This window comes from Neohortaea acidophila (genome assembly GCF_010093505.1).
Source record: "Neohortaea acidophila strain CBS 113389 unplaced genomic scaffold BDY17scaffold_2, whole genome shotgun sequence".
NCBI lineage: Eukaryota > Fungi > Ascomycota > Dothideomycetes > Mycosphaerellales > Teratosphaeriaceae > Neohortaea > Neohortaea acidophila.
The window spans coordinates 2,080,944-2,107,996 of record NW_022985511.1 but is presented as its reverse complement, the minus strand read 5'-3'; the positions used below and the strand labels follow the sequence as shown (position 1 = coordinate 2,107,996).

The 27,053-nt window shown below is 56.6% G+C and overlaps 15 protein-coding genes across 15 annotated transcripts; 6 read left to right on the top strand and 9 right to left on the bottom strand.

The window, feature by feature from the left end:
- Positions 1-138: 138 nt before the first annotated feature.
- BDY17DRAFT_308258 (peptidase S8/S53 domain-containing protein) lies at positions 139-2,308 on the bottom strand (the record flags this gene model as incomplete). The annotated part of the gene is made up of 3 exons (XM_033735188.1): positions 139-846; positions 875-1,899; positions 1,972-2,308. The coding sequence occupies 3 exons, from the start codon at positions 2,306-2,308 to the stop codon at positions 139-141; spliced, it is 2,070 nt and encodes a 689-aa protein (XP_033593478.1).
- An 851-nt stretch (positions 2,309-3,159) lies between these two features.
- Positions 3,160-4,236, top strand: BDY17DRAFT_292329 (uncharacterized protein). The gene is made up of 2 exons (XM_033732803.1): positions 3,160-3,323; positions 3,390-4,236. Exons 1-2 carry the CDS (start codon positions 3,308-3,310, stop codon positions 3,821-3,823), a joined length of 450 nt encoding a protein of 149 aa, XP_033593477.1. The 5' UTR covers positions 3,160-3,307; the 3' UTR covers positions 3,824-4,236.
- Positions 4,237-4,545: 309 nt separating this feature from the next.
- Positions 4,546-6,924, top strand: BDY17DRAFT_315487 (RNA ligase-domain-containing protein; the record flags this gene model as incomplete). The annotated part of the gene is made up of 1 exon (XM_033735913.1): positions 4,546-6,924. The coding sequence occupies one exon, from the start codon at positions 4,546-4,548 to the stop codon at positions 6,922-6,924; it is 2,379 nt and encodes a 792-aa protein (XP_033593476.1).
- Positions 6,925-7,022: 98 nt separating this feature from the next.
- On the bottom strand, positions 7,023-7,736 carry BDY17DRAFT_321657 (uncharacterized protein; the record flags this gene model as incomplete). Its single annotated transcript, XM_033736664.1, has 2 exons — positions 7,023-7,279; positions 7,352-7,736. The coding sequence occupies 2 exons, from the start codon at positions 7,734-7,736 to the stop codon at positions 7,023-7,025; spliced, it is 642 nt and encodes a 213-aa protein (XP_033593475.1).
- An 890-nt stretch (positions 7,737-8,626) lies between these two features.
- On the bottom strand, positions 8,627-10,605 carry BDY17DRAFT_88992 (GLE1-like protein-domain-containing protein). The gene has a single exon (XM_033738806.1). The coding sequence runs from the start codon at positions 10,497-10,499 to the stop codon at positions 8,715-8,717; it is 1,785 nt and encodes a 594-aa protein (XP_033593474.1). The 5' UTR covers positions 10,500-10,605; the 3' UTR covers positions 8,627-8,714.
- Positions 10,606-10,741: 136 nt separating this feature from the next.
- BDY17DRAFT_292324 (uncharacterized protein) lies at positions 10,742-11,045 on the bottom strand. Its single transcript, XM_033732802.1, has one exon. The coding sequence runs from the start codon at positions 11,001-11,003 to the stop codon at positions 10,785-10,787; it is 219 nt and encodes a 72-aa protein (XP_033593473.1). The 5' UTR covers positions 11,004-11,045; the 3' UTR covers positions 10,742-10,784.
- A 754-nt stretch (positions 11,046-11,799) lies between these two features.
- BDY17DRAFT_321655 (uncharacterized protein) lies at positions 11,800-16,036 on the top strand (the record flags this gene model as incomplete). The annotated part of the gene is made up of 3 exons (XM_033736663.1): positions 11,800-11,905; positions 11,976-15,939; positions 15,997-16,036. 3 exons carry the CDS (start codon positions 11,800-11,802, stop codon positions 16,034-16,036), a joined length of 4,110 nt encoding a protein of 1,369 aa, XP_033593472.1.
- BDY17DRAFT_88916 (uncharacterized protein) lies at positions 15,703-16,546 on the bottom strand. Its single transcript, XM_033738805.1, has 2 exons — positions 16,001-16,546; positions 15,703-15,846 (listed from the first exon to the last, which is right to left on the bottom strand). The coding sequence occupies exon 1, from the start codon at positions 16,427-16,429 to the stop codon at positions 16,031-16,033; it is 399 nt and encodes a 132-aa protein (XP_033593471.1). The 5' UTR covers positions 16,430-16,546; the 3' UTR covers positions 15,703-15,846; positions 16,001-16,030.
- A 230-nt stretch (positions 16,547-16,776) lies between these two features.
- Positions 16,777-17,745, top strand: BDY17DRAFT_308253 (alcohol dehydrogenase zinc-binding domain protein; the record flags this gene model as incomplete). Its single annotated transcript, XM_033735187.1, has 1 exon — positions 16,777-17,745. One exon carries the CDS (start codon positions 16,777-16,779, stop codon positions 17,743-17,745), a length of 969 nt encoding a protein of 322 aa, XP_033593470.1.
- A 16-nt stretch (positions 17,746-17,761) lies between these two features.
- On the bottom strand, positions 17,762-19,062 carry BDY17DRAFT_292321 (uncharacterized protein). The gene is made up of 3 exons (XM_033732801.1): positions 18,712-19,062; positions 18,093-18,597; positions 17,762-18,037 (listed from the first exon to the last, which is right to left on the bottom strand). The coding sequence occupies exons 1-3, from the start codon at positions 19,044-19,046 to the stop codon at positions 18,017-18,019; spliced, it is 861 nt and encodes a 286-aa protein (XP_033593469.1). The 5' UTR covers positions 19,047-19,062; the 3' UTR covers positions 17,762-18,016.
- A 45-nt stretch (positions 19,063-19,107) lies between these two features.
- On the top strand, positions 19,108-20,184 carry BDY17DRAFT_292319 (uncharacterized protein). The gene is made up of 3 exons (XM_033732800.1): positions 19,108-19,366; positions 19,426-19,539; positions 19,600-20,184. Exons 1-3 carry the CDS (start codon positions 19,304-19,306, stop codon positions 20,098-20,100), a joined length of 678 nt encoding a protein of 225 aa, XP_033593468.1. The 5' UTR covers positions 19,108-19,303; the 3' UTR covers positions 20,101-20,184.
- BDY17DRAFT_292317 (ATP10 protein-domain-containing protein) lies at positions 20,185-21,363 on the bottom strand. The gene has a single exon (XM_033732799.1). It carries the CDS (start codon positions 21,313-21,315, stop codon positions 20,203-20,205), a length of 1,113 nt encoding a protein of 370 aa, XP_033593467.1. The 5' UTR covers positions 21,316-21,363; the 3' UTR covers positions 20,185-20,202.
- A 98-nt stretch (positions 21,364-21,461) lies between these two features.
- Positions 21,462-23,973, bottom strand: BDY17DRAFT_292316 (uncharacterized protein). The gene is made up of 3 exons (XM_033732798.1): positions 23,721-23,973; positions 23,388-23,614; positions 21,462-23,330 (listed from the first exon to the last, which is right to left on the bottom strand). The coding sequence occupies exons 2-3, from the start codon at positions 23,523-23,525 to the stop codon at positions 21,945-21,947; spliced, it is 1,524 nt and encodes a 507-aa protein (XP_033593466.1). The 5' UTR covers positions 23,526-23,614; positions 23,721-23,973; the 3' UTR covers positions 21,462-21,944.
- BDY17DRAFT_88826 (uncharacterized protein) lies at positions 23,835-24,885 on the top strand. The gene is made up of 2 exons (XM_033738804.1): positions 23,835-23,973; positions 24,051-24,885. Exon 2 carries the CDS (start codon positions 24,221-24,223, stop codon positions 24,743-24,745), a length of 525 nt encoding a protein of 174 aa, XP_033593465.1. The 5' UTR covers positions 23,835-23,973; positions 24,051-24,220; the 3' UTR covers positions 24,746-24,885.
- Positions 24,886-25,655: 770 nt separating this feature from the next.
- On the bottom strand, positions 25,656-26,867 carry BDY17DRAFT_245744 (uncharacterized protein; the record flags this gene model as incomplete). Its single annotated transcript, XM_033730658.1, has 1 exon — positions 25,656-26,867. One exon carries the CDS (start codon positions 26,865-26,867, stop codon positions 25,656-25,658), a length of 1,212 nt encoding a protein of 403 aa, XP_033593464.1.
- Positions 26,868-27,053: the final 186 nt, after the last annotated feature.

Below are 27,053 nucleotides of genomic sequence, written 5' to 3'. Positions count from 1 at the left end.
TTGTTTGGAGAAGGTGAAAATACTGTGTTCATTCCATGTACCAATCTGACTTGCTGTCTTCACCAAACTCCCAGCCAAACCCCCTCGAGTGCAGCGTCAAGTCATTGATGCCCGCTGGTTCCCGAGAAACCCTCCATCTCACGGATTCCGTGTCAAGGTGTACACCAGCGAAAACCATTGCGGTTTCTTTGTCAACCGCACGCCCTCCACGAGGAAGCGCAAAGCGGCCCCAGCCGGCACAGCCGGTATGATCGCCTTGATCACATTGGTGTATTTGGATTTGTACGTCTGCTCTGTGTCTTTCCCAGCTAACGTGCGGCACACAACGAGCTGCAGACTATTTTGAAGCGTGGTTTCCGCTGGGTCGATCCACGCAATCGTCGCCGCGAGTCGATACGTGTGGCCGTCGTTGGGTACGGCGATACCTGCGTGGCCAATCGCGGGGCGGGAGGCCCGGTTCGCCGGGCCGATATCTAGTACGACGCCGTTTGCGAAGCCGGCGGGAGCATTGGCAGCAGGAGCATTGGCAGCAGGTGGTAAGAGCGGTCGGAGGGCAGCAGGGAGCTGGACGAGACCATGGCCCTGATACGCGTTCGGGGCCGCACTGATCCGATCGCCTTGATATTGTGCGCCTTGGAGATCGATGGTGCTGTTGATCAGAAGAGCCTTGAAGAGATCTGATCGTGGCCATAGGAAGCGATCGATGCCAGCTGGGCTTTTTTCTGCTATTGCTGGGTCTTGATAAGTCGCGTGATGCTTGAAGAACGCTTGTCGAAGGATGGCGACGCAGCCGGCGACCATCGGAAGCGGCAAAACTGGTACCAGGCGCATACCAATAGCGATTGTCTGGCAGATAGTTCAGCTGTTTAGCTACTGCTGCTTCCTGGAACTCAGCATTCTTGGGAGCTGCTGAGAGAATTTCCACAGCGGGCGCGACAACGTCGGGTTTGAGCGCACCAGGCTTCTCTTTCCCTCGGCTGCTGAAGTCCGCAAGATTTGGTATCGTCTTTCCGCCAGCTCTGTACCCTTTCGAACTGGTGTCGCATCCTCCCACTGTGATGGCATTCTTGGCGGCGGGACTTCCGCTGATTAGCCACTTTTCCGCCTCTTTACCATTATTGCCTGCGCATATGCATATCGTAACGTCCGGATAGTTCTCCAGACACAGGTCTAGCCGTTTGGCTGTCTCATCGTAGCCGCCCAGCGACTGGTAGAAAGACCAGTTGTGCACGTACGAGCCCAGGGGCGAATAAGGCGGAGGCCTGGGGATGTGCAAAGTGAGGTCTATCAGAGTCTTCGGAGAAGTGGGAACAAAACGTGCGCGGCCAGGTAGCTCCGACTCCGCTGTGTTGATGAGCAATTGAATGGAGGCAAGTTGGGCATTGTGGGCGATCCCTCGAACGAAGCATCCGTCTCTCGTGGTCCCGTTGCCTAGTGCACATCCGGCGACGTGGGTACCGTGACCAAAGTCATCGCCACCCGACATGCTACCTACGCTCGTTTTGCAAGCTAGGCGTCCAGTGAAGGCTGGATGGTCAGGATCAATGCCCGTGTCAGCGACGGTAATGACTTGGCCAGTTCCATCCAGGCCCTCGGGCCATATGATGTTTGGAGCAACACTGACCACCCCAAGCATCGGACTGCCACGAGGAGGCAAATTGCCGTAGAGAATGCTACGTGACCACTCGACCCCGGTCTCCGGCAGCCGCTCATCACCGATTGAAACGATGCTGTCGATGGCGGTGAGTGCGGACAGGGCTCCTTGTTCGATTTCGATGACAAAATTGTCGGGGGGTTCGGAAACCATTTTGGCGTTACCCACCGCTAGGACTTTTCGCTTGACGTCCGCGTACGGCGTTGGATCTTCACTGTGAAGAGTGATGACCACTCTGCGTGTCGCTGTGTGGCACCATTCTTCTTAGCGGACTCCGATAGAGATAAGCAATGGTCATGGGAGAAAGAAGAACGTACTTTTATTTTGAGCCGCGGATGCCGGAGGATTTGCCTGGAGGTCTCCCAGAAGCTCCGCTCGTATTTTGAGCGCGGTAGGGAAGGCCGTAATGATTTTAACGAACGTCAGCTTAGCCGCCTCCAGAACCAGGTCGGCCTGTTCAAAGTAGCATGTATACGTTTCTTCGTCCAGGTATGCCTCGATATGGATCTTCTTGGCGAGTAGCTGTTTATCGTCATCGGCATTCAACGGGCGGGAGCACTGCATCAGAACGAAGTGTGTTTGTGCGGCATCACTTGCAGTGAGAGGTTTTGCTTTGGTCATGTCATAGTCGTTCGAATTGATAGGGACTGCCATGATGAGGGCCGTAGGAAGCAGTAGCGATGTCAAGAGAGGAGATGTCTGATTCGCAATTGAATTGTAGCTCTTACCGTTGTTGGAAAAACGGAAAAGCTCGAAAGGACGAGAGCAGGATAAACAAGACAAGTGTGTCGAGGGCGACAGTGACCAGTAACATTGCCTTCTGCACGAGATTGTCTAGGATGCATGTGACGAGACGTGCAGAGGCGAATACGAGACACTTAGGACTTTGTACCTAGGGCTTCCGCAAGCAGCTGTTAAGAGCCACCCACTAGGCGATATCAAGGTAGTGCACGTAGAGAGGTGCCGCGAAGCTGGGTGGGGGGAGCTGCTAATGTAAGTTGATGGGCTGATGTCTGCAAAACGAGCGGCAGCCTGCAGAGCTAATGCAGCAAGCTGGAGTGGGAGACACATGCCAGTATTTGCACTCGTCAGCGAACACCAGTTAAGGAAAAAGACTTGCCACGTACAGGTAGCATGCAGTAGCCCGACGATATGTGCTATCGACCGCTTCCGGATTCAACTCAGGGCACAGGCGAGGAGTTCCATTGGGGACTAGATCTCGCCATCACGCCATGGGCGCCGGAGCTGGCGCTACTCGATGGGTCTCCGTTGAGATCGAGGAGACTTCGGCGCGGAAATTTGTCACACCGGTGCTGAATCATCTTTCATCCTCTGGGCCAGGCTCATGGACGAGTGTCCAACAGAACGAAAGACCTGGTGTGAAGGTGAAGTATACAGTACGGTAGAGGATGTGGGGACGGTCCGGACGGGAAGTGGGGCGCGGGGGTCGGTGTTGTCGGTTTGCGGGGCTTCCTCGCGAACACCTGTCGCGTGTTGCGTTTGGTCTGTTTGTTTGGTTCATCATTCACCTCACTCTCACCTTCCTCCAGCCATCACCTTCACATCTTACACGATCAATCAGAGGTGTCTGATAGACCATGAGCTGAGCCTTCGCGACCTCTGCCATCTCTCAACTTCCTCTCAACAAACAACATGGAGGATATACAAGGTACGATAGAAGACAGACTAACAGGCAACTCCCTCCCATCCCATCCACTGACTACTGCCATCAAAGACTGGGCAGCACAGCTGCTAGGCAACCATGCCGCCCTGCAAACCTACACGCCCTACCTTCGCCAATTCTACTCAATCGTCACCACCGCCCAATCTTACATCTACCCCCTCATCGACAAAATCACGCACAAACCCGACATCGCCACCATCGCCCTGCTGCTAGTCATCCTCTTCATCTCGCTCAAACTCCTCGATCTGCTGTGGCAAACGGTGCTTTTCTGGCTGCGCCTGGCGAGAAGGGTGGTGTTCTGGGGAGGACTTGTCATGCTGGGGTTGTGGCTTTACACGCGCGGGCCGGAGGGAGTGTGGGCGGATGTGCAGTACTGGGTGGATGTGTGGGGTCAGGAGAAGGAGTACTGGAAGGACAAGGATCGTATTGCGAGAATGGCGAGGCAAGGCGGGAAGATGAAGGGTGGGGCGGGCTCGTGGTTTTGAGGGACATTGCATGCTCGTTCTGGCGTTATCATGGGTCCATGGAGACTTTGGGAGGTCATAACTGATGACTAGCGTTGGTGCTGAGGCGAAAGTGTTGGGCAAGTGCTCTGGCATTGAGCGCGACGCAAATGGTGAATGAAGCTACATATGTACTGATAAGGGATGGGTGTTTTCCGAACTGGGAGGGATAATCGCGCGGACTGTCATGCGTACCGCCCCTTCTTCATGATTTTCTAGCTATTGCATGCACACCTTGATCTGATTAAAACGCGCAAATCGTTGGACTGGATGATGTTCGCCGTCAGCCTTCCCAACCTGAGGCTGCCAAGACGAAAGACAAAAGTCGTGGCTGCCGCCTGTTCTGCAAAACCTCTTTCCACATATCTGCACCTTTGAATGCATTCCTTCCCACTCCCAACAAGTTCAAGGCGCAGGCAGTTGTGATTGTACTGTGAGTCAGTGGCGACGGTGACACAAACACCGCAAATCCAGGCTGTCCGTGCTGTTATGACTCTTCGCCACTCATTCGCCGAGCTTGCGTTTTCCGGTCACCGATGAAAGACGCATCGCCTGGAATTCGTCCAACCAACCCTTTATAACGGTGTTTGCCCTTGCTAGCTTGACTGGATCCGTTACAACCTCATCCTTTACTCACACGCTCAAAGTCGCTTCTCACCATGGCTCCGCCTTACCGCGCACAGGACCAGGAGGAGGTCGCGCAGATGGTGAAAGGCCTCGAAAACAACAGGAATTCCGGCAAAGGCAAAGGCCGCGGCGGCTTCTCTTGCAAAAAGTCGACCTTCGACGTCCAAGGCTCCCAGTTGACCGTCGATTCCTGGAAAATGATGGACTGGGACTACAAGAAGGCCAATCTACCCACCTATGCGAGAGGCCTATTCACTACAACCAATGAACGTGGTCAGCGGGAGATTGCTGTCCGAGGGTACGACAAGTTTTTCAATCATGAAGAAGTGCGCGAGACGGAATGGCGGAATGTGGAGAACAACACTCGAGGCCCGTACGAACTCAGTGTGAAGGAGAATGGATGCATCATCTTCCTCGCAGGTCTCAAGGACGGCACCCTCATCGTCTGCAGCAAACATTCCACCGGCGATCGACAGGACTCTGATGTCAGCCATGCCAAAGCTGGAGAGCAGTGGATCGATCGACAGCTGGAGCGCATTGGCAAGACCAGGCAGGATCTCGCAAAGATATTACGAGACATGAACGCTACTGCAGTCGCCGAACTGTGTGATGATGACTTCGAGGAGCATGTGCTCGCCTACACTCCCGAATCCGCCGGACTCTACTTACACGGCATCAACCTCAACCTTCCCGACTTTGTCACCTACCCGCATGACCTCGTCAATCAATTCGCCCAGGAATGGGGCTTCAGGACCACCACGTTCATCATCAAAGACACCATCGAGGATGTGAAGACATTCTTGGAGGGCATCGCAGACACAGGAGCGTACGACGGTCGAGACACCGAAGGCTTCGTCATTCGCTGCCAGTCCAAGGCAAACACCGGACAATGGCACGACTGGTTCTTCAAGTACAAGTTCGAGGAGCCCTACTTGATGTACCGCCAATGGCGAGAGTGCACCAAAGCCGTCATCTCCGGCAAACAGCCAAAGTACAGGAAACACAAGAAAATCACCGAAGACTACATCCTGTTCGCACGCAAACAACTACATGCAAACCCGCAGCTCGCCAAAGCGTATCTCGCCAACCACGGCATCATAAAGATGCGCGACGACTTTCTCGCTTCTCGTGGTCTCAATGGAGCGGATATCATTCGGCAAGAAGAGCAAGATGGTGAGGATGAGGCGGTGACGAGGGATGTTTTACTTGCCACAGTCGCCACCATTGGCTGTGGGAAGACCACTGTCGCCCTGGCGCTCAGCAATCTGTTCAATTGGGGGCATGTTCAGAATGACAATATCACGGTGAAGAAGGGCAAGCCGCAAGCATTCGCCACCGCCTGCGTCAACGCCCTGAGCAATCACTCCGCCATGATTGCAGATCGAAACAATCACCAAAAACGAGAGCGGAAGCAGCTCCTCGAGGACGTCTCCAAAGTCATCACCAACGCTCACTTTGTGTGTCTTCACTACGTGCATGACCGACGAAACTACGACAGGATACGGGAAGTGACTCGCGAGAGAGTGCTGGGGCGCGGTGACAACCATCAAACCATTCAGGCCGGCACCAAAGGCTCGGAAGAAGTGGTTGGGATCATGGAAGGCTTCCTGTACCGCTTTGAGCCTGTGAACCAAGACGCCCAACCGGATGACGGCTTCGATTTGGTGATCGATCTCGACCCGTGCGTCAGCTCTCGCGAGAACCTCGAAACTGCCATCAGCAGGTTGTACGTGGAGTACCCGAAGCTCTTCGACGGGCAGGAAATGCCTACCGCCGACGACATGGATGCTGCCATCGCCGCTGCCACGAATGAGTACACCGTCGATATCAAGCACGAGATCAAGGGGAGAGATGATCGTCGGGGCCAGCAGGGTTCTCGAGGAGCGAACGGTGCGCCGAACGGGACTGCAAAACCCAAGGAGAAGAAGCTCGAGTACTTCGCCGTGCAGGTCCCCGCCCCACGCATCAATGCCATCCTTGAAGCCCTCTTCCGCGACAGCACCCCAGAGCAGGCGAAGATGTACAATACGTTGAAGCACCAGCGTCGGATTCAAGGAGCCTTTCACGTCACTCTGATCCATCGGACTGGCGCGACCGAGCACGCGAATCAGTGGGCCCAGTTGACGGATTTACATAAAAGCAAAGCTACCGACGTCGATCCGGAGCCGAAGCTTGGAGCCTGCGGGGTGCGGCTGGAGCGGGTGGTATGGGACAATCGAGTCATGGCTTTTGTCGTGCGATTGAATGCCCTGGAGGGTGGGGAGCAGTGGAACGTCACGAATCGGGTGGCGCATGTCACTGTTGGTACGGCGGACGCGAGCATCAAGCCTGTGGAGTCTAATGCGCTGCTGGAGAAGTGGTTGGACGGGGAGGGCGGCGAGGGGATTCAGGAGATGATGGTGAAAGGGAATGTGGAAGTGGACGGGACTGTGAGAGGGGTGCTGCAAAAGCATTGAGAGCGTGAAGGCGGTCTCGCAGTACTACCCCAGATGCACGCGTCTCGTGTTACCCGTGAACATGACTAGCTACCAAGTACTTCTACGTACATCCGCACTTAAGCCGCCGCATCCTTCGCCGGCCGAAGCATGAACCGCCTGTCCTCAATAGAATCAAACCCATACGGCCGCAAGTCCAACGGCACAATCTTCTTCACCTCGAAGCCATGCTTGAGATACGCCGCCAACCCGGCTTGCGAAGCCGTCAGTCTGCACAGGAGGTTCCTCTCATCTGCTTCTTTGCAGACGTGCGCGACCAGCAGACTCCCCGCGCCTCGGCGTTGGTGTTTCGGGTCGGTGACGAGGACGTTGAGTTCTAGTGTTGGTAATAAGTCAGTTCCATCGCGCACAAAAGAAAAAAAACCAAGAGAGCAAGCAAAGCACGCACGAGAATAAGGCTTATCCCCAACAAACTCCGCATCAAACTCCCTCCCCAACCGCCCCGAAGCCTCCCACACACTACTCGCCGGGCCCTCCTCCCCCGGCGCGTGACGCTGCGACGACAGTTCCTCCTGCTTGGCTTTCGGCTCGGGATGCAACTCGTACATGCACGCGGCAATCATCTCCCCCGTCTCCGTGTCGACGACTTTCATGTAGTGCTCGGCGGGGTTTTTGCCCCAGCCTTCGCGCAGCCATTTGGCGACGAGGGCGATGCGCGCGTCGCCTTTGCCTATGATGGCTTCGGCGTAGGGCCAGTTGGCCATTGCTGCTTCGTCGATGATGGCGAAGCGCGGGATGTCGGATTCTGCTAGGGGGAGGAGTTGGAGGGGCATCGTGGTTTGGTTTGTGATGGGGTGGGGAGATGGAGAGGAATAAGGAATTTCTTATCGCGGTCTATGTTTATTTTGTAGTCGGGCGATGCGGGGATTTATGGATTTTGCGATTGGGAGGCGTGTAGTTCCAAGGGCGAGATGTGTAGTTTCAAGGGCGTAAGGCTGCTGCTTATTCACGGGTGAGGTGTCGTTGAACCTTTTTACCTTCCACTTCCACGCCCTCAGCCGCGGAGTTGCAGCGGAGTTCAATGTAACATTAACCTGTGAGTCATTTACTTGAGATGGAATCATCGTCCACGATAGCAGGCCATTGCCAACCCACTATCGAAAGCGCACAAAGAAATTGGGACTTGATAGGACAAGACTGCGAAAGTGGGCAGCGTCGATTGTGATGTAATCTAGTTCCTCGCACGCATTCCCATCCGGTGAGAAACCACATATCCAGGCCCAATGCGCGCAGCCTAAGGAAGACTGCCTCCTCAACTATCGCTTTGTATTTCACCGATACCACGCATCACCCAGCCCAGTCGTCCTCAGCAATCCCGGCGATATCCCCGCGCGTCGATGTCCGTGATTTGCATCGGTTGAATTCGAGCCGGCTGAATTCCCTCCACCGCGTGACCCCGTTGAAGGCCTTGTATTCTCCGTCCGCATAGCTGCTGGGGCGGAAAGTGCACCGAAAGTGTTCCCCGCCGGCCGAGGAGCATGTGCATGACTTCCAGGAGCAGCGTGTATCGACGCCGACAACGAAGCCTTGTTCCTCGAGACGCCACCGTCGCCACCCATCTGAGCCATAAAGCCATTCAAATTGCTAGTATTACGAGCATTTGCATTCGACGTCATCGTCGATCTCGCGAGCGGACTAAAGCCCGATGTCGTCGCTTGCGGGTGTCCATGTTTCTGTGCCGATGGCGCGGCCGTGAAGGAATTGCCAGCAGCGACAGCGGCTGCAGCGCACTGCATTTCCGCCTCGTTGGCCTACAACGAGAGGGACAAGTCGCGCTGCAGCACCGTCGGCATGGCCTGCACGGCCGTCACGGCCGGCAGCTTCCTCCCCTTGTCATCCTGCGGGCCCTTTGCATTGGGGAAATCGATCAATGCGCGGCGGAGAAGGGCGATGCCCGCGCCGCCGAAAGTGCCGATAATGCGAGGGACGTACTGGTCGATCATAGCTTTGAGGATAACGAAATGCGTGGCTTGAGTTTCGTTGGCGGGGGTGTTGAGGATGCGGGCGAAGGACTGCCAGTAGATTCTGTTGGGCGCGGGGTTGGCGTTTTTGCTTTTGCTGAAGTCGCGGAGCGTGATGGAGGCGAAGCCCACGCCTAGACCCGACATGCGGTCGTAGTGCTCTTGCTCCGAGACGAAAGCACCGGCATCCGCATCGAATTTCCAGCCGAGTCGCAGTCGTCCGCCCTTGGTCTTTTCGGAGCCGTAGATGCCAAACAAGATGGGACAGTGGACGTGATACTTGGCCCAGAGGAGATCGATGAGGCTTTGGCCGTTGAAGAGGTATTGGGGTCGTGCGAAGACGGTGACGGCGAGGACACCAATGGGATCGGCAGATTTGGCGTCGACTGCGCTCTCGGAGATGAACTGCTTGACGACGTTTTTGGCAAAGTGGTTGAGAAGGAAGAGGAGACACGCAGGCCCCTGCTTGTTGGCGCCTGGAGGCTGCTTATTTTCGACAAGATACTGAGTCACGTCGATGCTGGGCTCGGAAATGTTGGCAGCGGCATCTAGGTGCTGCACAATCTCCACCATGGAACGCTTGTTACCCGCCTTGACTTCTGCCGTATCGCCCTTGCTGAGCTGGCCGCAGCATTTCTTGATGGCTCGTCGCCAGTCGGATAGTTGATTTTTGAGGCCCGGTACCTGCTTTGCTTGTTCGGTGACCTGTTCGCGCATCTGTTTGAGGCGTTTGTGAAGGTCCAGATATTGTCGATGAATGGCCTCGCGTTCTTGCATGCTGCTCACGAGCCCGTCAGGTAAATTCGAATCCGGCTGCGCTGCCTGGGCGGAGGCGGCTGCGGGCTGTGGAGCTGGCGGCGTTGGTTTAGCTACCGGAGCTGGCTGACTTGTCAGTGGTACCGCTGTACTTGGAGGAGGAGGAGCAGGGGAAGACGCTGCTGGTACACTTGCGGGTGTAGTACCATTCGGAAGCGGCTTCGGTTGCTGTGCCTTCTTCAGTTCCTCCTCCTTTTGACGAAGTTCGGCGCGTCGCTTCGTCTCGTCTTGTTCCTGTTTCGCCTTCTCTTGTCTCTCACGCATAGCATCCTGCTCCCTCTTGAGCTCCTCGGCCTTCTTCTTTTCCTCTTCCTGTGCCTTTAGCTCCTCCAGCCGCCTTCTCTCCTGCGCAATTCTCTGCTCTTCCAGGTCGCGCCTCGCCTTCTCCACCGCCCGGTGCTCCTCTTCTATTTGTCTCCTCCTCTCCTTCTCGAGCTCCAGCTCCACTCTTTCCCTCGTCCGCTCCGCACTTTCCCTGACTTCTTCATGTTTGGCCAACGCGCGGTCGAGAGCTTCGAGATGCAGTTTTTGCTGCGCAGCGGTTTGCTCGTCGAGAGACTGTCTGAAGGCGCGCTCGTCGTTGATGAGCATGCGGTTGAATTCCTCGAGCAGTTGTCGCGAAGGGCTCGAGACCGGGGTGGTGTCGTGGTAGGAGCGATGATAGCCATTTGCACGGCGCACGCCGTTTGTATACGGACGCGAGGGCGTGGAACGTTGACTCGACGGAGAGTGATCGGATCTTCGAAAGGGAGAAGACATGATGGATGCTGTTGCTGCTGGCGGAACGAGTTGGTAGGCCTAGACTGTGACGAAGGGTGAGGTTCCTCGCTAAGGAAAGGAGATGGAGGGCGAGTCGACAGCAATTATTCCGATGACAGTAACGTGGGATGTTGCGAGCGCGCCATGGAGAGCAGTAAGAGTGCTTCTGTGTTGAAACAAGTCAGAAAAGGCATTTTGTCGTCATGTCTGTCGGGGGTGTGGTGCAGACGAGAAGGTGAAGGTGACGAGCACTTAAAAGTGTGAGGAACGTGGTTGTGTATGAGGCTAGAGCGAATTCACGGATGCCTCAGGCTTGACGCTTCGGCCCGCCGAGGGGCGCGGCTGGCGGCAGGGGTCGTGTGGCGACTGGGGACATGGCGTACACGCCGGTGCAAAACACGATGCAGTGGGCAACCAGGCTGCCAAGGGAGAGGCTGTTGCATTAGTTGAGGCCTTCCAAGCAGACGGATGCACACAGTTAATGATGTAAACTGCGAGGTGCATGCTTCATACCATCCACACCGTTGTACGTTGCTGTGGAGCGACAGCCGCCCGCGCTGATTGGCGGTCGTGGAGCTTTTTCTCCGCAAGCCGTGCGGGACAGCCAAGGGGAATCACGAGAAAAGGTCCGTTCGATCCTTCCGCAGCTACGTAAGGGTAGGAGAAGACGTAAACTCTAATATTCGCAGCAGCACAGCACGCACACTCGGGGCACGGCTCTCAACCCTTCGACCTCCCTCTACTCTCTCCTGCCTTCCTTCCTTCCTGCATCACCACCCATCCACCTTTTCATCCCCACCTTCCTTCTCCACATTGGCACTCCATCGTGCCCTCCTTGCCATCCGCTCACCGTCTCTTGTAACAGGCTCCAACTACCCGTCCTATCGCTCCTGACGCAAGCCCGACTCCACCTGCCTGCCCCGGCTGACTCGATCCCTACCTCCCACACCACCACCACATCATCACCCATCTCTCCGCCGTCTCTCTTTGACACCACCACTCCCTCCATCACCGAACTTCCGCTTCTCCCACACTCCCTGTCCCTTGCAATTTCGTGAGATCTCACGGCGACTGCACTCGACTTCCTCACTTGGCTACACACTAGAAAAAGTTCAAGCACCCCGGCTTTGATCCTGGACACGTCGTCATCCGACTATCACATCATACACCACCCCCACCATCCCCTCTGCACGACTTCGTCGTCAGCACTTGCGTGGCACACGCTCTCGGCGAACTCTCGCCCGTCCAGCCAATTGTACGATACGCACGAACAGCTTCAGCACACCCATACCCCGCCGTGATGGATCCCAACGCTCCCCAGCAAAATGGCTCCGCACAAGGCCCGAACGGGCGTCGTCTACACATTGCCCACCGTCGCAGCCCGTCAGAGATGACGCCGTTGATGAGTACGTCCTTCGTCGTCCCCTCTCCCCGGCACCCGATAACATCTCAAGCTGACTCCCCCTTCCCTTCCAGTGGAGCAACTTGCACTCGCCCAACAGATTGAAATGCTCCAGCAGCAACAGCAGCAGATTGCTGCCACCCACCAACAATACGTCAACATGGGCATGATCCCCCAGCAACAGCAACTCCCCACCCAGTACCAACAACTGCAAGGTCAAATGCAGAACCTCAACATCTCTCCCAATCCCAATCAATATCACTTTCCCCAGCAGATGCCCCAACAGCCCATGGGCATTCCCATGACGGGTGGTATGGGCGGCATGGGTCAAGCACATCGCCGCAACCAATCCGCCCTACCCAACATGAGCATGGGTCCCCCACCAGCCCCTTCCGCCGGCACCTCGGGCTTCAATGACTTCACTGCGCAGGGTCAGAACAGAAATGAGAACAATGCCCCACGCGGCGGCGCTGGTGGCCGTGGTGGTGGTGCAGCAGGAGGTGGACATGCTCGCAGACACTCCCTTGCATTGCCCGAAGCCAAGAAGGCCGCAGAGCTTGCAGAGGCGAAGAGAAAGACTAGTGGCTTTCAGTTCCCCATTCCGAGCGCTGGCGGGGCTTCTTCGTCCACCACCAATGCTTCCACCAGCCCAGGTCAGACCCAGGCCGACACCGCTCAAACCACCGGCACTGGAGCCCGTGGTGGACTGTCGGGTCGGGGCCATGGACGGAGCCAAAGCATGGCAGTTGGAAACGGCCGCGGCATGGGCACCAGCACTCGTGGTGGGCCTGCTGGTTTCCAATTTCCCCCACCTCAAGCCACGGCCGACGGAGGAGCTAACACCTCCGACCTCAACCGTCGCGGCAGTTCTGGTCATGGACGTACGCAGTCTCGTAACTTCGAGGGCAACTGGCGTCAACCACAGAACAACAATCAGACCAACGACCCCCAAGCTCAGAACATGGGCAGCTTCCAGCTTAATCAAGCTGCCGCGGCCCCGTCTTTCCAGTCTGGTCACCGCAACCGTGGTTCCATGAGCTCGCAGTCAATCAGCTCCATCCAGGGCTTTCCACAGTTCCAGCAGCCGCAGTTGATGCAGCTCCCCCAAGGGCAGATCCTCATGCAGCAGCCCAACATCTACGGTGGGCAGCAACTCAATGCACTGCAACTGGCGCAGCTCCAGGCCTATCAATCTGCGGGCTTGCAGCCTCCAAGCCTTGCCCAGCTCACAGGCCAACACAACGCACCCATGGGCATGCAGCAGCAACAGCAGCAGCGCAAGACCCTTTTCACTCCATACCTTCCCCAGGCCACCCTTCCCGCCTTGCTCGCTGATGGCCAGCTTGTCGCTGGTGTGCTCCGCGTCAACAAGAAGAACCGCAGCGACGCCTACGTTACTACCACCGATCTCGATGCCGACATCTTCATTTGCGGCAGCAAGGATCGCAATCGTGCTCTCGAGGGAGACCTTGTCGCGGTCGAGCTGCTAGACGTTGATGAGGTATGGGGCCAGAAGCGTGAGAAGGAGGAGAAGAAGAAGCGCAAGGACATCGGGGACGCACGCGGAGGCAGTGTCACTGCTGTCAACGACGCCACCACCGCACCCGAAAGTGCATCCGCTGCTCAAGAAGGCGGCCTCCGCCGACGTGGCAGCTTGAAGCAGCGACCCACACAAAAGAAGAACGATGACGTCGAAGTCGAAGGGCAGAGCTTGCTGCTCATGGAGGAGGATGAGATCAACGACGAGCAGAAGCCTCTCTACGCCGGTCACATTGTTGCGGTCATCGAACGCGTTGCTGGCCAGATGTTCTCCGGTACCCTCGGCCTGCTTCGCCCAAGCAGCCAAGCGACCAAGGAGAAGCAAGAAGCCGAACGTCAAGCTCGCGAGGGCAGCGGTAATGCCGGCCGCCAACAGGACCGCCAGCAAGAACGCCCCAAGATTGTGTGGTTCAAGCCGACGGACAAGCGAGTCCCACTCATCGCCATTCCCACGGAACAGGCACCAAAGGACTTTGTCGAGCGTCATCAGGATTATGCGAACAAGATCTTTGTCGCGTGTATCAAGCGTTGGCCCATCACTTCGCTGCATCCCTTTGGCACGCTGGTGGAGCAGCTGGGCGATGCCGGCGACCTTAAGGTGGAAACCGATGCACTGCTCCGCGACAACAACTTCGGCCCCGACGACTTCTCCGACGCTGTGATCAAGAATGTCGGGTACGAGGAATGGTCCGTTGCGAATGATGGAGAGGCTGCTCTTCAAGTTCGCCGAGACTTCCGCGACGAAAAGACATTTACCATCGACCCCAACGGCTCCAAGGAACTCGACGATGCCCTCCACTTCCGCGATCTCGGGGATGGCCAAGTTGAGATTGGCGTGCACGTCGCTGATGTGGCGCACTTTGTCAAGGCGAACAGCCTCGTGGACCGCGAGGCGAAGAAGCGAGGCACTGCGGTGTATCTGATGAATAGGACCGTCAACATGCTGCCGCCCAGGCTGTCGCAAGATGTCTGCTGCCTCAACCCGGGTGAGGAGCGCTACACCATCTCTGTTATCTTCAAGGTCAATGCCGCTTCTGGTCGCGTCATTGACGACGAGACCTGGATCGGCAAGGGCATCATCAAGAGCTCCGGGAAGTTGACGTACGATGAGGTCGATGCTGTTATCAACGGCACTTCTTCCGCATCGGCCGAAGTGGGCGAGGAGCGTGCGGAGCAGATCCTCACCCTCTACTCCATCACCAACAAGTTCCGCCAGGCGAGATATGGTGGCGATACGGTCGCCGACATCCCACCATTGCGTCTCATGTATCAGCTCGATGATGAGAATGTCCCTGTGGAGCACAACATTTTCGACTCCAGCCCGGCGCACGAGATGATCGAGGAGCTGTCCAACAAGACCAATGTCGTCGTGGCGGAGAAGATCTTCGAAGCCATGCCCGACCGAGCTTTCTTGAGGAAGCAGGCAAGTCCAAACCCTCGCCGCCTGGCCACCTTTGCCGAAAGGATGAACAACATTGGCTACGAGATGGACATTTCCTCCTCCGCGGCCCTGCAGAACAGCCTCTTCCGCATTGAAGACGACGATATCCGCAAGGGCATGGAGACTCTGGTCATCAAATCCATGGGGCGTGCGAAGTACGTCATCCCGGCGAAGGCGACCGACAACTTTTTCAGCCATTACGCTTTGAATCTGCCGCTGTACACGCACTTCACCAACCCCAGCCGTCGGTACGCCGACATTGTCGTCCACCGCCAGCTGGAAGCCGTGTTGTCTGGCAACATTGCAGAGTTCAACGAGGACATTGAATCGCTCGCAAAGACGGCCGAAAGCAGCAACACGAAGAAGGACTCGGCCCACGCTGCGCAAGAGCAAAGCGTGCACATCGAGTCCTGCCGCCGCATGTCTCGCCTGTCGGAACAGCAAGGCGGTGACCTCATCTCCATTGGTATTGTGGTCTGCGTGTACGAATCGGCTTTCGACGTGCTCATCCCGGAATATGGTTTCGAGAAGCGCGTCCATTGCGATCAGCTGCCGCTCAAGAAGGCCGAATTCGACAAGAACAAGAGGCTGCTCGAGCTGTACTGGGAGAAGGGTGTGCCGTCTTCCATGTTCGTGCCGGAGGATGAGCGTGCCGCTGCGCAAAAGGGAAGACGCGGTGCGGCTAACAGCGGCTTCTCACGTGCCAACCAAGGTTCTGAGAGCAAGTCGATGAACACTGGCTCGATCGACACCAACGACGTTGATGCCCTCTTCGACGATGACGATGACAACGCTTCGGAAACGGGCGTTGCACTCAACGGCGACCGCGGAACGCAATCCGGCCCATCGTCGCCCGCCCGCAACGGCACTGGACCGCAGCGCAGCAAATCGGACTCGAAGCTGTTGAACGCTGGTGCGCCGGAGAGCAAGATCAGCAACAAGGACAAATATCTCGGCTTGTTTGCCTTGCGCGAGCAGGGCGGCAACTACATCCAAGATGTCAAGGAGATGACGCGCGTGCCGGTGTTGTTGAAGACGGATTTGACGAAGAGTCCGCCGTGAGTTTATTCCTCATTATCCCTGATGTTTGAATGTTTTGCTGATTTGTTGTGCAGGTGCTTGACTATCCGCTCTCTGAACCCGTACGCTCTATAAAACCATTGCTTCGTCCTTCATCGCGACATCAATTCTACGACTCCTCGACATGTGCCAGCCTGCACGCGCTATCTCAGGCTTACTACGACGGCAGAGAGCCGGGGCAAAATGAAAGTTTGACCCTGGCCGACTCACATCAAACCACCTCATTCGATCATGACTAGAAGTGAGCGACGGAAGAATTGCTAGAACGGATACAGGCATCAAACAGAAACGGGGCGAGACTGCATCTGTACAGCTTTGGTCGGCAGGTGGTTTTTGCTGGTTGGAGGGGCGGGTATGGTGTGTTATGGCCGACGGCGTAAACGATGATGACGCATTTTTGGCAAGAGTTTCCTTAGGTCTTTCACGTCTTATTGTACGGCTTGCATAAGCGTTGCTTATTTTGGGCATGCTTGAACACGTTTCCTCTTCATTTCATGATCTTGCACCGGACGTTGTGTTGTAAGACGCCGGAGTTAGTGCCAAGGCGAACGCGAGGCTCCGGCGCTTATTAATGTTTCACGGCTGAGCTGCCTCGCGACATCATCTCTTTTGTGCAGGGCGATGCGATGGTGGGAATACTATAAAACCGGCGGCTCCTGGGCTATGATCGATTACACACCAGATCAACATAACTGCTTGTCCATTCTAGAAGCAAAGCCAACCCAAAAGTAGAGCGAGATCGCACAATCTTCCTCCACTCCATTCCACTTCACCCATCTCTACACACTCCACTCAGAAGCCGCACACAAAACACCATGGCCGAAACAATGCGCGCAGCGGTCATCCACGTCCCCGGCGACCCCTCCGTCCTCCAATTGGAAGAAGTCCCCATCCCAGTCCCGCGGCCAGATCAAGTGCTCATCCGCGTGCGCGCTTTCGGCCTCAACCGCTCTGAAATGTACACGCGCCAAGGCCACTCGCCGAGCGTGAAGTTCCCTCGCATCCTGGGGATCGAAGCAGCGGGTGAAGTGGTTTCTTGTCCATCTGGTGTCTTTGAGAAGGGAGACGTGGTTCTTACTTGTATGGGCGGGATGGGCCGCGATTTCGACGGGGGATATGCGGAGTACGTCGTTGTGCCTGTTAGGCAGGTTAGAAAGGTGCGCACGACGCTGGGGTGGGAGGTGCTGGGTGCGATTCCGGAGATGTTGCAGACTGCTTGGGGCAGTCTGTTTGTTTCGCTGCGGATTCAGAAAGGAGAGAAACTGTTGATAAGAGGGGGGACGTCGAGTGTGGGTTTGGCGGCTGCGGCTATTGCGAGGAATTACGGGTGTGAAGTCACGAGTACGAGTCGCAAGGTTGAAGGGCAGCGCGTGATGTTGGAGGCTGGAGCGCAGCATGTGCTGGTGGACGATGGGGCGTTGGCGAAGCAGGTCGGAGGAAATTTCGACAAGTGTTTGGAACTGGTGGGCGTGAAGACTATGGAGGATTCGATGAAGTGTCTGAAGAGGGGCGGCGTGTGCTGTATCACGGGGATTGTGGGCGGGACTTGGACGGTGGACGGTTGGAATCCCATGGAGCATATTCCGGTTGCGGTCGCGCTTACGGTGTATGGGGGGTGGGTGGAGGAGTTTTTGCAGATGCCGTTGCAGGAATTGATTGAGCAGGTGGAGAGGGGGGAGTTGAAGGTGCCGATTGGGAGGGTGTTGAGGCTTGAGGAGATTGTGGAGGGGCATCGGTTGATGGATGCGAGTGCTGCTGGGGGGAAGATTGTGTGTCTAACGTAGGCGACGAGCTTTAAGTATGCTACTGTTTGTTGTGACGTTTTACATTGCATTCATGGAGCGGTAATTGACTGCGCTGCTTACACGTCAACCATGGGCTCACGCCAGCGCGAGTCTCAGTCTACGTTGCCAATCATCAATTGCCCGCTGGGTTGTGCACTTGCGTGGACTGTGTGACACAGTGAAGTCAGAGGGCGACTCCACTTCCAGCGCTCCGGAATCCGAAGCGTGACGGGACTGTTTCAGTTCGTTGAATATCGTCGTGGATCGCCTTTCATCGAAACCACCAATTCACCTGTAATCGAGTCAGCTAGCCGAACGAGAATACCGACAGGTCAGGGTCACCTTACCGATCCGATCATTCCATCCCCCACGCCCTTCACACTATGCCACCAGCCCTTTGGAATAAACAAGCCACCCCCAGAACTCAGCTCAACCTGCCAAGCAGCATCTCTCAGCTCGCTCGTACCCTCGTCTCCCCAAACTTCACTCTCCAAAGCCCGCTTCTCCACCCCCTGCATCATCTCCTCACCACGCATGGTCTCCGAAGCAGAACCCCCAATCTGCTCCTGGACTTTGGCGAAAATGGCCTGGCCCGCATGGGGTGGAAATAGTCTCACGACTTTCCGCCCAGCCAGCTGCACAAACAGATTCGGATTGGGATCGCGGTGCAAGGGCGTGTAAGTAGGCGCCTCGCCCAGCCAGATGGACGAATCGTAGACATCGCCTTTACCAGCTTTCAGCACCAAATCCGGAGTAGGTACATCATCCTTTAAGCCCTGAGGTAGATCCGCGATAGGTGCCTGCGCCAGATAAACGCGAGCAGTGGGTTTGGTCAAGGCGGAGGAGGCAGCACTGAAGAAGTCGTTAGATTTGCTGCTCTTCTTGACAGCCCGCGCGCCTGGCACATAAGCGCTGAAGTAGCGATTCGGCCGGACGTCGATTTTGGAAGAGGAAGCGTGCACGCACTCGAGGAAGAAGCTGAGGGAATGGTGCATGCGGGAGAAGTTGGCGTCGTTGGAGAACTCGAGGGGCACGATGGTGGAGCCGTAGCGGCTTAGGTAGGCATGGTTGAGGAGTGCGCCTGTTCCTGTTCCTGGTTGATGGACGAACCAATGCTGAATTGCGGGTAAGTGGGCGAAGGTGTTGGGTAGTAGCTGCACGGGTGTTGCGCGGTCCAAGGCCTGTTGCCGGAAGGTGTCGATGTTGGCGTTCGGGAGCACGGGCACGGAGCGGGGGCCACGTGCGGTGCTGAGTCTCCTACATTGCGGAGTGTGCACGCCCACTGCGCGCCGGAGAAGCATGTGTGGTGTGGTGGATGATGAACGAGACGCAGAGACGACGTCGATCCCTCGGGTTGGAGGTGGAAGTGCACGGACCAGATCTTGTCCCAAAGCGGAAATCTCCAACTTTCCCCTTCGAGTTCCACGTCAAGGATTCGGGAAGCGTGAAACAGTGATTCAACCCCTCTTCAAAGGATGCCAAGCAGGTCTCAAGTCTTTTCGCCTGACTGCACCTCTTCTGATATACATCCACTCTCAAGACCAGTGGTGAGTTGAGCATGGCAGCCAGTCAGTCCAGCTGGGCGCAACTCCGGCAGCAAGCACGAGCACAGGAGACTCAGGTTAGTCAAGAGTCCACCACAAACCACCTAGCAGACTGTGCTGTTGACACACGAGCCAGACCGAGACTCTCTTCCACACCTACGCGCAATATGCTTCCAAAACCGACATAGAACCGAAGCCAAGCGAAGAAGAGCAAAGAATAGAAGGACAACTAAACGAGCTCCTCGAAAAGGTAAGCCCCCTCCTCCTGTCTCTCTCCCTCCAACTCACACCAACCCACCTTCCCCCGCAGCGCTCCGCCCTCCTCCAACAACTCGCCCGCACCCTCGACTCCGAACCCACCCCCTCGGCCCTCAAATCCACCAACCTCGCCCGCCACCGCGAAATCCTAACCCAACACCGCACCGAGCTCGCCCGCCAAAAAGCACAAATCGCCACCGCACGGGACCGCGCAAATCTCCTGTCCAACGTCCGCAACGACATCGACGCCTACCGCGCGCGCGAGAACCCCGAAGCCGCGGAGGCGGAGTACATGCTCGACGAGCGGCGGCGGCTGGACCGCAGCCATAACGTGGCGGACAGCGTGTTGAGCCAGGCGTACGCGGTGAATGAGAGTTTTGGGCTGCAGAGGGAGAGTTTGGGGAGTATTCAGCGGCGGATTACGGGGGCTGCGGCGCAGATTCCGGGGATCAATGGGTTGATGCAGAGGATTGGGAGTAAGAAGCGGAGGGACGGGATTATACTGGGCTCGCTGATTGCCGTGTGCTTTTTGCTGGTGCTTTGGTTTTGGTGAGGAGGGAGGGTTCTTGGGATGCATGCGTGGTGTTGTTGGCGCTGGGAGGAGTGTCGCATTTGAGCGGCTACATAAGATGGGTATCATTGTGTTTGTTCAGATTCAGACGCCTCCTGCAGCGGCTGTCTTTTGCTCGACTCCAACCACCTCGGCCACGGCCTCTTCCAATCGCGGTTTTTGACCTTTTGTACTCTTCTCGCCCTTCGCTTTTGAGATGAGTCGTTGGAGGCCCGCGATCATGCTTGCTTTCTCCGTCTCGGTTGCAATTGCACTGCCCGCCCAACGGATCTTGTGCTCGCCGTCAACCAGATACACATACCCGCCTTTGTCGTTCAACAAGCCGATGCCCTCTTTCATCTCGTCGCTCACTCCCCGCCGCACAAGGAAGTACCTTCCCTGCTGCTCCAAGCTCCTCTCTCTCCTCAACCGGGCCAACCCAAACAACCTCAGCACCCACCACTTCAACAAATTGTCCTCCAAATTGATCTCAACCCTCTGGGCCACATCCTTCGCCCCCTCGAGCACCTCCACCAGCTTCGCATTCTCTTTCGCTCCGCAGAATGTATCCACCTGACCCTGCGCCCACGCATTCGACACCACACTAACCACACTGACCTTCCCCGCCATCGCCTCACACGTATCCCTCCCAAGGCCCCCATACCCATCCCCCGCTGTCTCCAAAGCAGCCCCAGCACCCTTGTTTAACGTCCGCCCAAAGAAATTCGGGAAAAACAACGCATGCCTCGCACGAAACAGCAGCTCATTAGCAACAAACACCTTCCCCTTGTGAAAGCGCATATTACTCCAATCGCGAAAGTAAGGCTTGATAATCTGCTGCTTCATGCTCGCGCGCTTGGCAAGGTGTTTATCGTAATCGACGAAATCGTCGCGCTTCTGGCGCAGCGTGCGTTGGTCGAGACCGCTGTTTTCCCCTGGTTGGGGTGGTTGCGGCATCCCTATGGGCCGCGAGAGGGGTTGCGGGGTGAATTCTTCGTCGTCGTCGCGTTTGCTGCGGAGGTAGGAGCCGGGGCGTGGTGGGGGGCGTTGGATGGCGGGGTTGCGGAGGGTTGGAGGCCCGTGGGATGTGGGTGGTGGTGGTGGTTTGTCGGGGATGGAGGCGTAGCATCTTCGTTGGAGGTATGAGGTGGACTCGCGGGAGCAGGGGAAGGCTAGGAGACGGAGGGAATGCAGGCAGAGGGGCGATGGTGCCTTCATTTTGTTCTGTCTGTAAATTGTTCGACGTGCAGAGAGGTGTGGTTGAACGCAAAGAGGTCGAAGGTTTCGACTTTGCGGAGCTCGGAGGTGCCACACTTTGTGGCGCATGCCGCTCGACTACACCTCTCTATTGTACCCTCCTCCATCATCTCTTCAACAACAGGTCCATCTTCATTCAGTCTTCAATGTAAGGCAGTTTCTATGGACGGCTCCGTCTGCTCGAAAAGAATCACAAAACGATGCTTCCCGATCCGAGTGTCACGTCACACCATCTCCACACTCTCTTGCAAGCTCCAGACAATGCCTTTGTTCAAACCGCTTACCCGCAGACGCATGTCTCTCCTTCTCACGTTCTTTCCGCTCCTTGGACCAATTCTGCACGAAGAAGATGAAGAAGAACAGAACGACGTGACCCAAAAACAAAGCGTCTATCTCAGTCGCATCCCTCCCCCTGAGTCGGCTGTGAAGCCACCATCTAAACAAATACATCTCTCGCAAATCTCCTTCATCTAAACCAAGTATCTCTCAGGTTCTCCCAATCACACTTTACAATATGCACAAGCATATTCCACACATCCCGAGCTCCCCACATCCGCCACAGAACTGGACCCACCATTCCCATACCCCTTTCAATTCAAATCCGCCGCACTAGGCTCCCACCTCGGTGCCAAAGTCTGATTCGGACTCATCGACTCAGGAAAGTACTCCGGCATGTTGACGAATGTCCCATCACTCGTCAGCCCCGCAAAAGCATCATCAAAGTGGTTCTCCGAAGCAGAGAATTGAGCATGACCCTCCAGACCCGGATCGATGGCTGCTTGTGGCTGCGATGCGGCTTGCAGGTATTGCTGATGTTCGTATAAGTATTGTTGCTGTTGATGCGATGGGTTGGCGCCGCCGTTGTTCTGGAAGGGCAGGTACTGTTGCTGCTGATAGACAGACTGGCCGTACGGGTTGTATTGCTGCTGCTGCGCCATTGCTGGTGTCCCTGTCCGCGAGCTGCCGAAAAGATCGTTTGTCGTCATCTGGCCCGGAAGTCCGTACCCTCCGAGTGACTGGGCGCCGTGCTGCGAGTTCGGAGTGGGGATGCGTGTCTCTTGCGGTATGTAAGCGCCGTACCCCGAGTACTGCTGATGGGCGTTGGTGTGCACGAAGGTCTTGATCTGCGGGTCGAAGGTCATGCTCCGTGCATCGAAAGATGCGTTGGATGGAAGCGTGTGGCCTGGGTGTCCGTACCCGAGATGCTGCTGCGGAGGCATGTTCCATCCTTGCTGCGCGTAGTACGGGTTCGAACTGAAGCCGACGGTGTCGTTGAGGTAGAAGACCTCAGCAGGCTCGCGTTGCCGATGCTGGCGTGCACTCCTTCCGCCAGCACGATACTCGCCATCCGGATCACCATCCACATCGCTGGCTTCGTCTTCATCCTCCGAGAACTCACTCTTGCGCTTCTTCGTCGCCTTGCTCGGGGAGAACTTGTACTCCGGATGCGCAGCAGCGTGGTTGGCCCGCTCGATCCTCGCCCATTCGTTGAACTGATTGCGCACTTCTTCCGGCTCCATAGGCCAGCTCTCCCCCGCCACGGACGACACGACTTGATGGTTGTTCTGCGTCGCCCACTGCTTGGTGCGGTCGGCGTACGCGGAGCGATAGAGCATGAAGGAGTTCATGGGTCGAGTGACGTAGCCGTGTCGCTTCTCCACCTCTTCGCGTCGCACGGCTGCTGAGCGGTGGACCCATGCGTCCATGTCTTTGACGGGCGCATCAAGGTCTTTCGTGAGGACGGACAGCGGTGCCGTCAGCTTCGGCGTCTTGGCTTTCTCGAGCACCTTGGACTTCTTTTCCTTCTTGGATCGTGCTGCTGGAGACTTCGAGCCGCGGGCGTTGCCGGTGCTGAATGGGGAGTCTGTACGTCTGGTGGAGCGGCCGCTTCTGGTACGGACTCCTTCAGTCTCGGTTGTTGATCTTGGAGTTGGTGGGTTGTGCAAGAATGCATCGTCGTCGAGGTAGGTTCCATGCTGGTAATGGATGGTCAGCACTCTACTTCGTCGAACACGGAATGAACTCCTGCTTACATGAATGCCCGGGCCCTTCACATCGTTCTGGCGAGGAGACGACTCTTGTTTCCTCACAGCAGCATTGTGCTGAGCCACGGCGCCAAGGCCATAGTCGTCCACCTCGAAGTGGGCAGCGTTTGAAGGCATCCCGACCATCACTGACTCTGATCAGGCTGGACGAGTGATTATCTCCGACGGGACGTTGCCGAGACTGAACGGACGAACGTCAATGCCTGACGGAAGATCTGCAGTTTTGTAAGCCATGGTATTCCCACCCTCTGCTTGCCGCTGCGAGTTTGCATGGCACGCATGCCGGCATGAAGAGATGCGACGGATAGATGGCAGACGTACCTTGTGCAACTACCCGCTGCGAAGGACACTTTGTCCGCGCTGGCTCGGAAGCCGTCTCCTTGTCCTGGACGCGGATGAACAAACAATACTCAGGCTTCCCGTCACCTCAGCAGATCACCGGGCAAACTCTTTGGTGCAGTCGTTGTCTGTCGAAGGCTTTGTTAAGTGCGGGTAAAGGAGCAAAGAAGACGAACGGGGGACGGCAAGCAGGGCAGTGGAAGGGAAGAGCAGCGGTCACACCAGATTCCTTTGTGTAAGTGGCCCTTGGACATTACTTGTAGCAAATGCGCGCTCCCACCGCTCACGCCGGTGCTGACTGGTTCCGGGCAGAAACGGTGCAGAGGAGTGCGCGCTTGCCTGAAGACGTCCGTGATCGATTTCGCCGCATCCGTAGGTGTATCTTGAGCCTGGGTCTCGGATGGCCGCTTTCGGAAATCGTTGACGGCACAACGCACTGATGAGGAGCACGCCACGATAGAGCCGAGCGACAGACGACAGAGATGCGCATCCTCACCATATACATGAGGCGTCTCGAGAGATCCATCCTCCTTCCACCCCACGGTCATCTCCACCATCTCGTCCCGACACTGAGGTTGGCATCGGGATTCCGCGCCACGGGCTTCGCGTGTGGGACTCTTCACTACGCCTCCAAACTACGGCCCGCCCGCTCCGCGACGATCGTATGTCTTGCATCGAAACGGCCGCCGCTAGTGCGAGCGGCGCGGGTGATGGACGTGGAGTCAGTCCGTCTATCATCTGATAAGCGATTCACTCAAGCAATTGCCAAAGCTTGTCTCTGGCCACCGCTCCCATGCGGACAGGCGAGGGAGCGAGCCAATCGCCCGTCGCACAGACCCGGCGCTCCCACCGACAGCCGCATTCCTCGCGGGCCCCGGCTTGCTGCCGCATGCGGCGTTTCTACCGAGCCAGCCTTGCCCGCCGGATGCGGAAAGGCGGGTAGAATTGACGCAAGCAAGCGCGGCGTGACAATCCTGCATACAAATCTCGGCGGCCAGCTGCAGTGAGCATGATCTGCAGGGGTGTATGTGGTGGTGGTTTGGCGTCGATAGAAGTGCAGCACAAACCTGGCTGGTGGTGTTGCCCCTTTCGAAACGGCAACAAACACCCACAACATCTGTTCATTTCGCCAATCAGCGTTGAGACGCATGCTAGTATCAGATGAGAAGGCCTGCTGTCGTAGCTTGATCCGACAGCTGCCATCCACAACGGCTGCCAACGGCCAGCCTCGTCACCTGAACGCGTGAAGGTCGATTTCGCAACTCTACCCGAACCCAGCCAGGTACATGCATCTCGGTCTCTTCCGAGAAATTTGCCCAGGCAGCTTTCCGGAATGCACAACTAGGCCGGATGCATGCACGCCTGCAAGCCTTGTGTCACCACACCTCTCTGGCCCCTCTCTAGCGTTTTTCCCCGAATGGAGGGGATGCGGGCGTGTGCTTTGTTTCGATGGTGCGGCGCCAAGTCGGCGATGTTGCTTGCTCTGCTTTCATCTTCGTTCACCACCGTCATCGCAGATCAACTTCTGTGCGTCTGTGATGCGCATTGCAGGAATCTCTCCCCGTCGCACAAATTGCGACATCATCCCTGTCTACACCTGGTTGCTGCTGCTTCTTGACAGGCGCCACAAACCCCTGCGAACCAGTAGGACAGGAGACGTTGCAAACCCCCACACCACGATCTTTCGGTAGCTTTGAACTTACCGGTCATCTGCTTCAGGGGAGCTCTGTTCCGCGCGCCTGGTTCGGTGATATTAAGCCTGAGAACGCTTATTCTTGCTTTATGTTGACTATGACTGGTTCTGACGGCGACTCCGATAGACACGTGCATGAGCCTAGTGACCTCTCGACACAGCCATGCGATGAAAATCGTGAAAGTCGAGCCGAATGCATGTGATAATGAAACAACGCGCTGTCATCAGACATCCTTCATCTCTTCGTCAATTTCGCCACCCTCTTCCTCGCTGATGCCGTCCCATTCGTCCTCGTAGTCTCCGCCTTCCGCATCCTCGCCTTCCTCCTCAGGACCCAGTACCGCGTCAAGGCCTGTGACAAGTTCGTTCGCGTGATCAAACAGCCGGTCATCCTCATACTCCAGCAGGTGGTACAGTTTCATCGAGGTCTTCAACCAATGCCTGCTGCCCTTCATGATATCCTCCACTAACTGCGCGCGCTCCGAGTCAGGGCCCTCCGTTCCGGTCGAAGTGGTTTCTTTGAGCCGCTCCGCTTGCAAGTGCTGGCACCACCCTCCCAAATACCAAGCTTCCACGCTCTGGTCGTCTTCCAGAATCAAACGATTCAGCACAGTCATCGCCTGCTCCTCCATCTCCGCTTCCATGAGTAGTCGCGTGAGCGAAATGCGCGTCGGAAAGTCCGGCACGCCGGGGTCTTCGGGCTCCAAATCCTTCCACCCGTCGATGGAGCGCGTGAGCGCGGCCTGCGCGTCTGCTTTTCGGTCTTGCGATAGTCGCACGGAAGCGAGGGTTTGCAGGACTTCCGGGCTGGGCTCGTCTTCCACCGTCATGGCTTCGGTGAGCAGGTTTTCGCACCGTGCTTCTGCGTCTGCTTCCCAGGAGAGATCGGTCATGTAGACTTCGACGATGGCGCAGAGCGCATTGGCTAGTTTGCGCTTCTTTTCCAACCGTGCGATCAGCAGCGCTTCTTCGTCCATCACGGCAGGGCGAGCGTCTCCGCTTTCCAAAGCGACAATCTCGGCCTGCAAAGCGCGCACGCCTTTCTCAAACCACTTCACACTCTCCTGTCCGCCTTCCTCACACAGCTGCGCCAGCCAGAGGAACTTCTCTGCTCCCCCTCCCACCGTCTCCGGTAGTTTGCCCTCCGGGTCCAAGCGCGTGGCGTGAAGGAACCACTCCCTAGCTTTGTCGACATCTCCGAGCTCAACGTTGATTTCCCCCAGTAGGTTCACAGCCGGTAGTACTTGAGACGGACTGCGGTCCTTGACCTGCGCGAAGAGACTCGTCGCCTTCTCCAGCGCAGCATCGGGCTCAGATCTTTCGACTAGTTGCAGAGCGGCGGCGTACAGCTCTTCTGGCGTTTCTCGTGGCTTGCTCATTTTTGCGTTCCGGGCGGTTCCTCCTGGTCGTCGTGAGGTTACTTTCGTCCTAGCCATGCCTCTTTGCTCATTGAGTCTTTCGGTTCTTCTAGACTACGGGTATGCAACTTGTATAGTTGGAGACGGACGACTTCAAAATTCTCGTCGGCGTGATCGGAAATTCTTCTTATCGATAAGAGGTAATCTGCTTAGTAAGCAGCCCCCTTCATCACGGCTTATTCATCAGACATCAGACATCTCGCA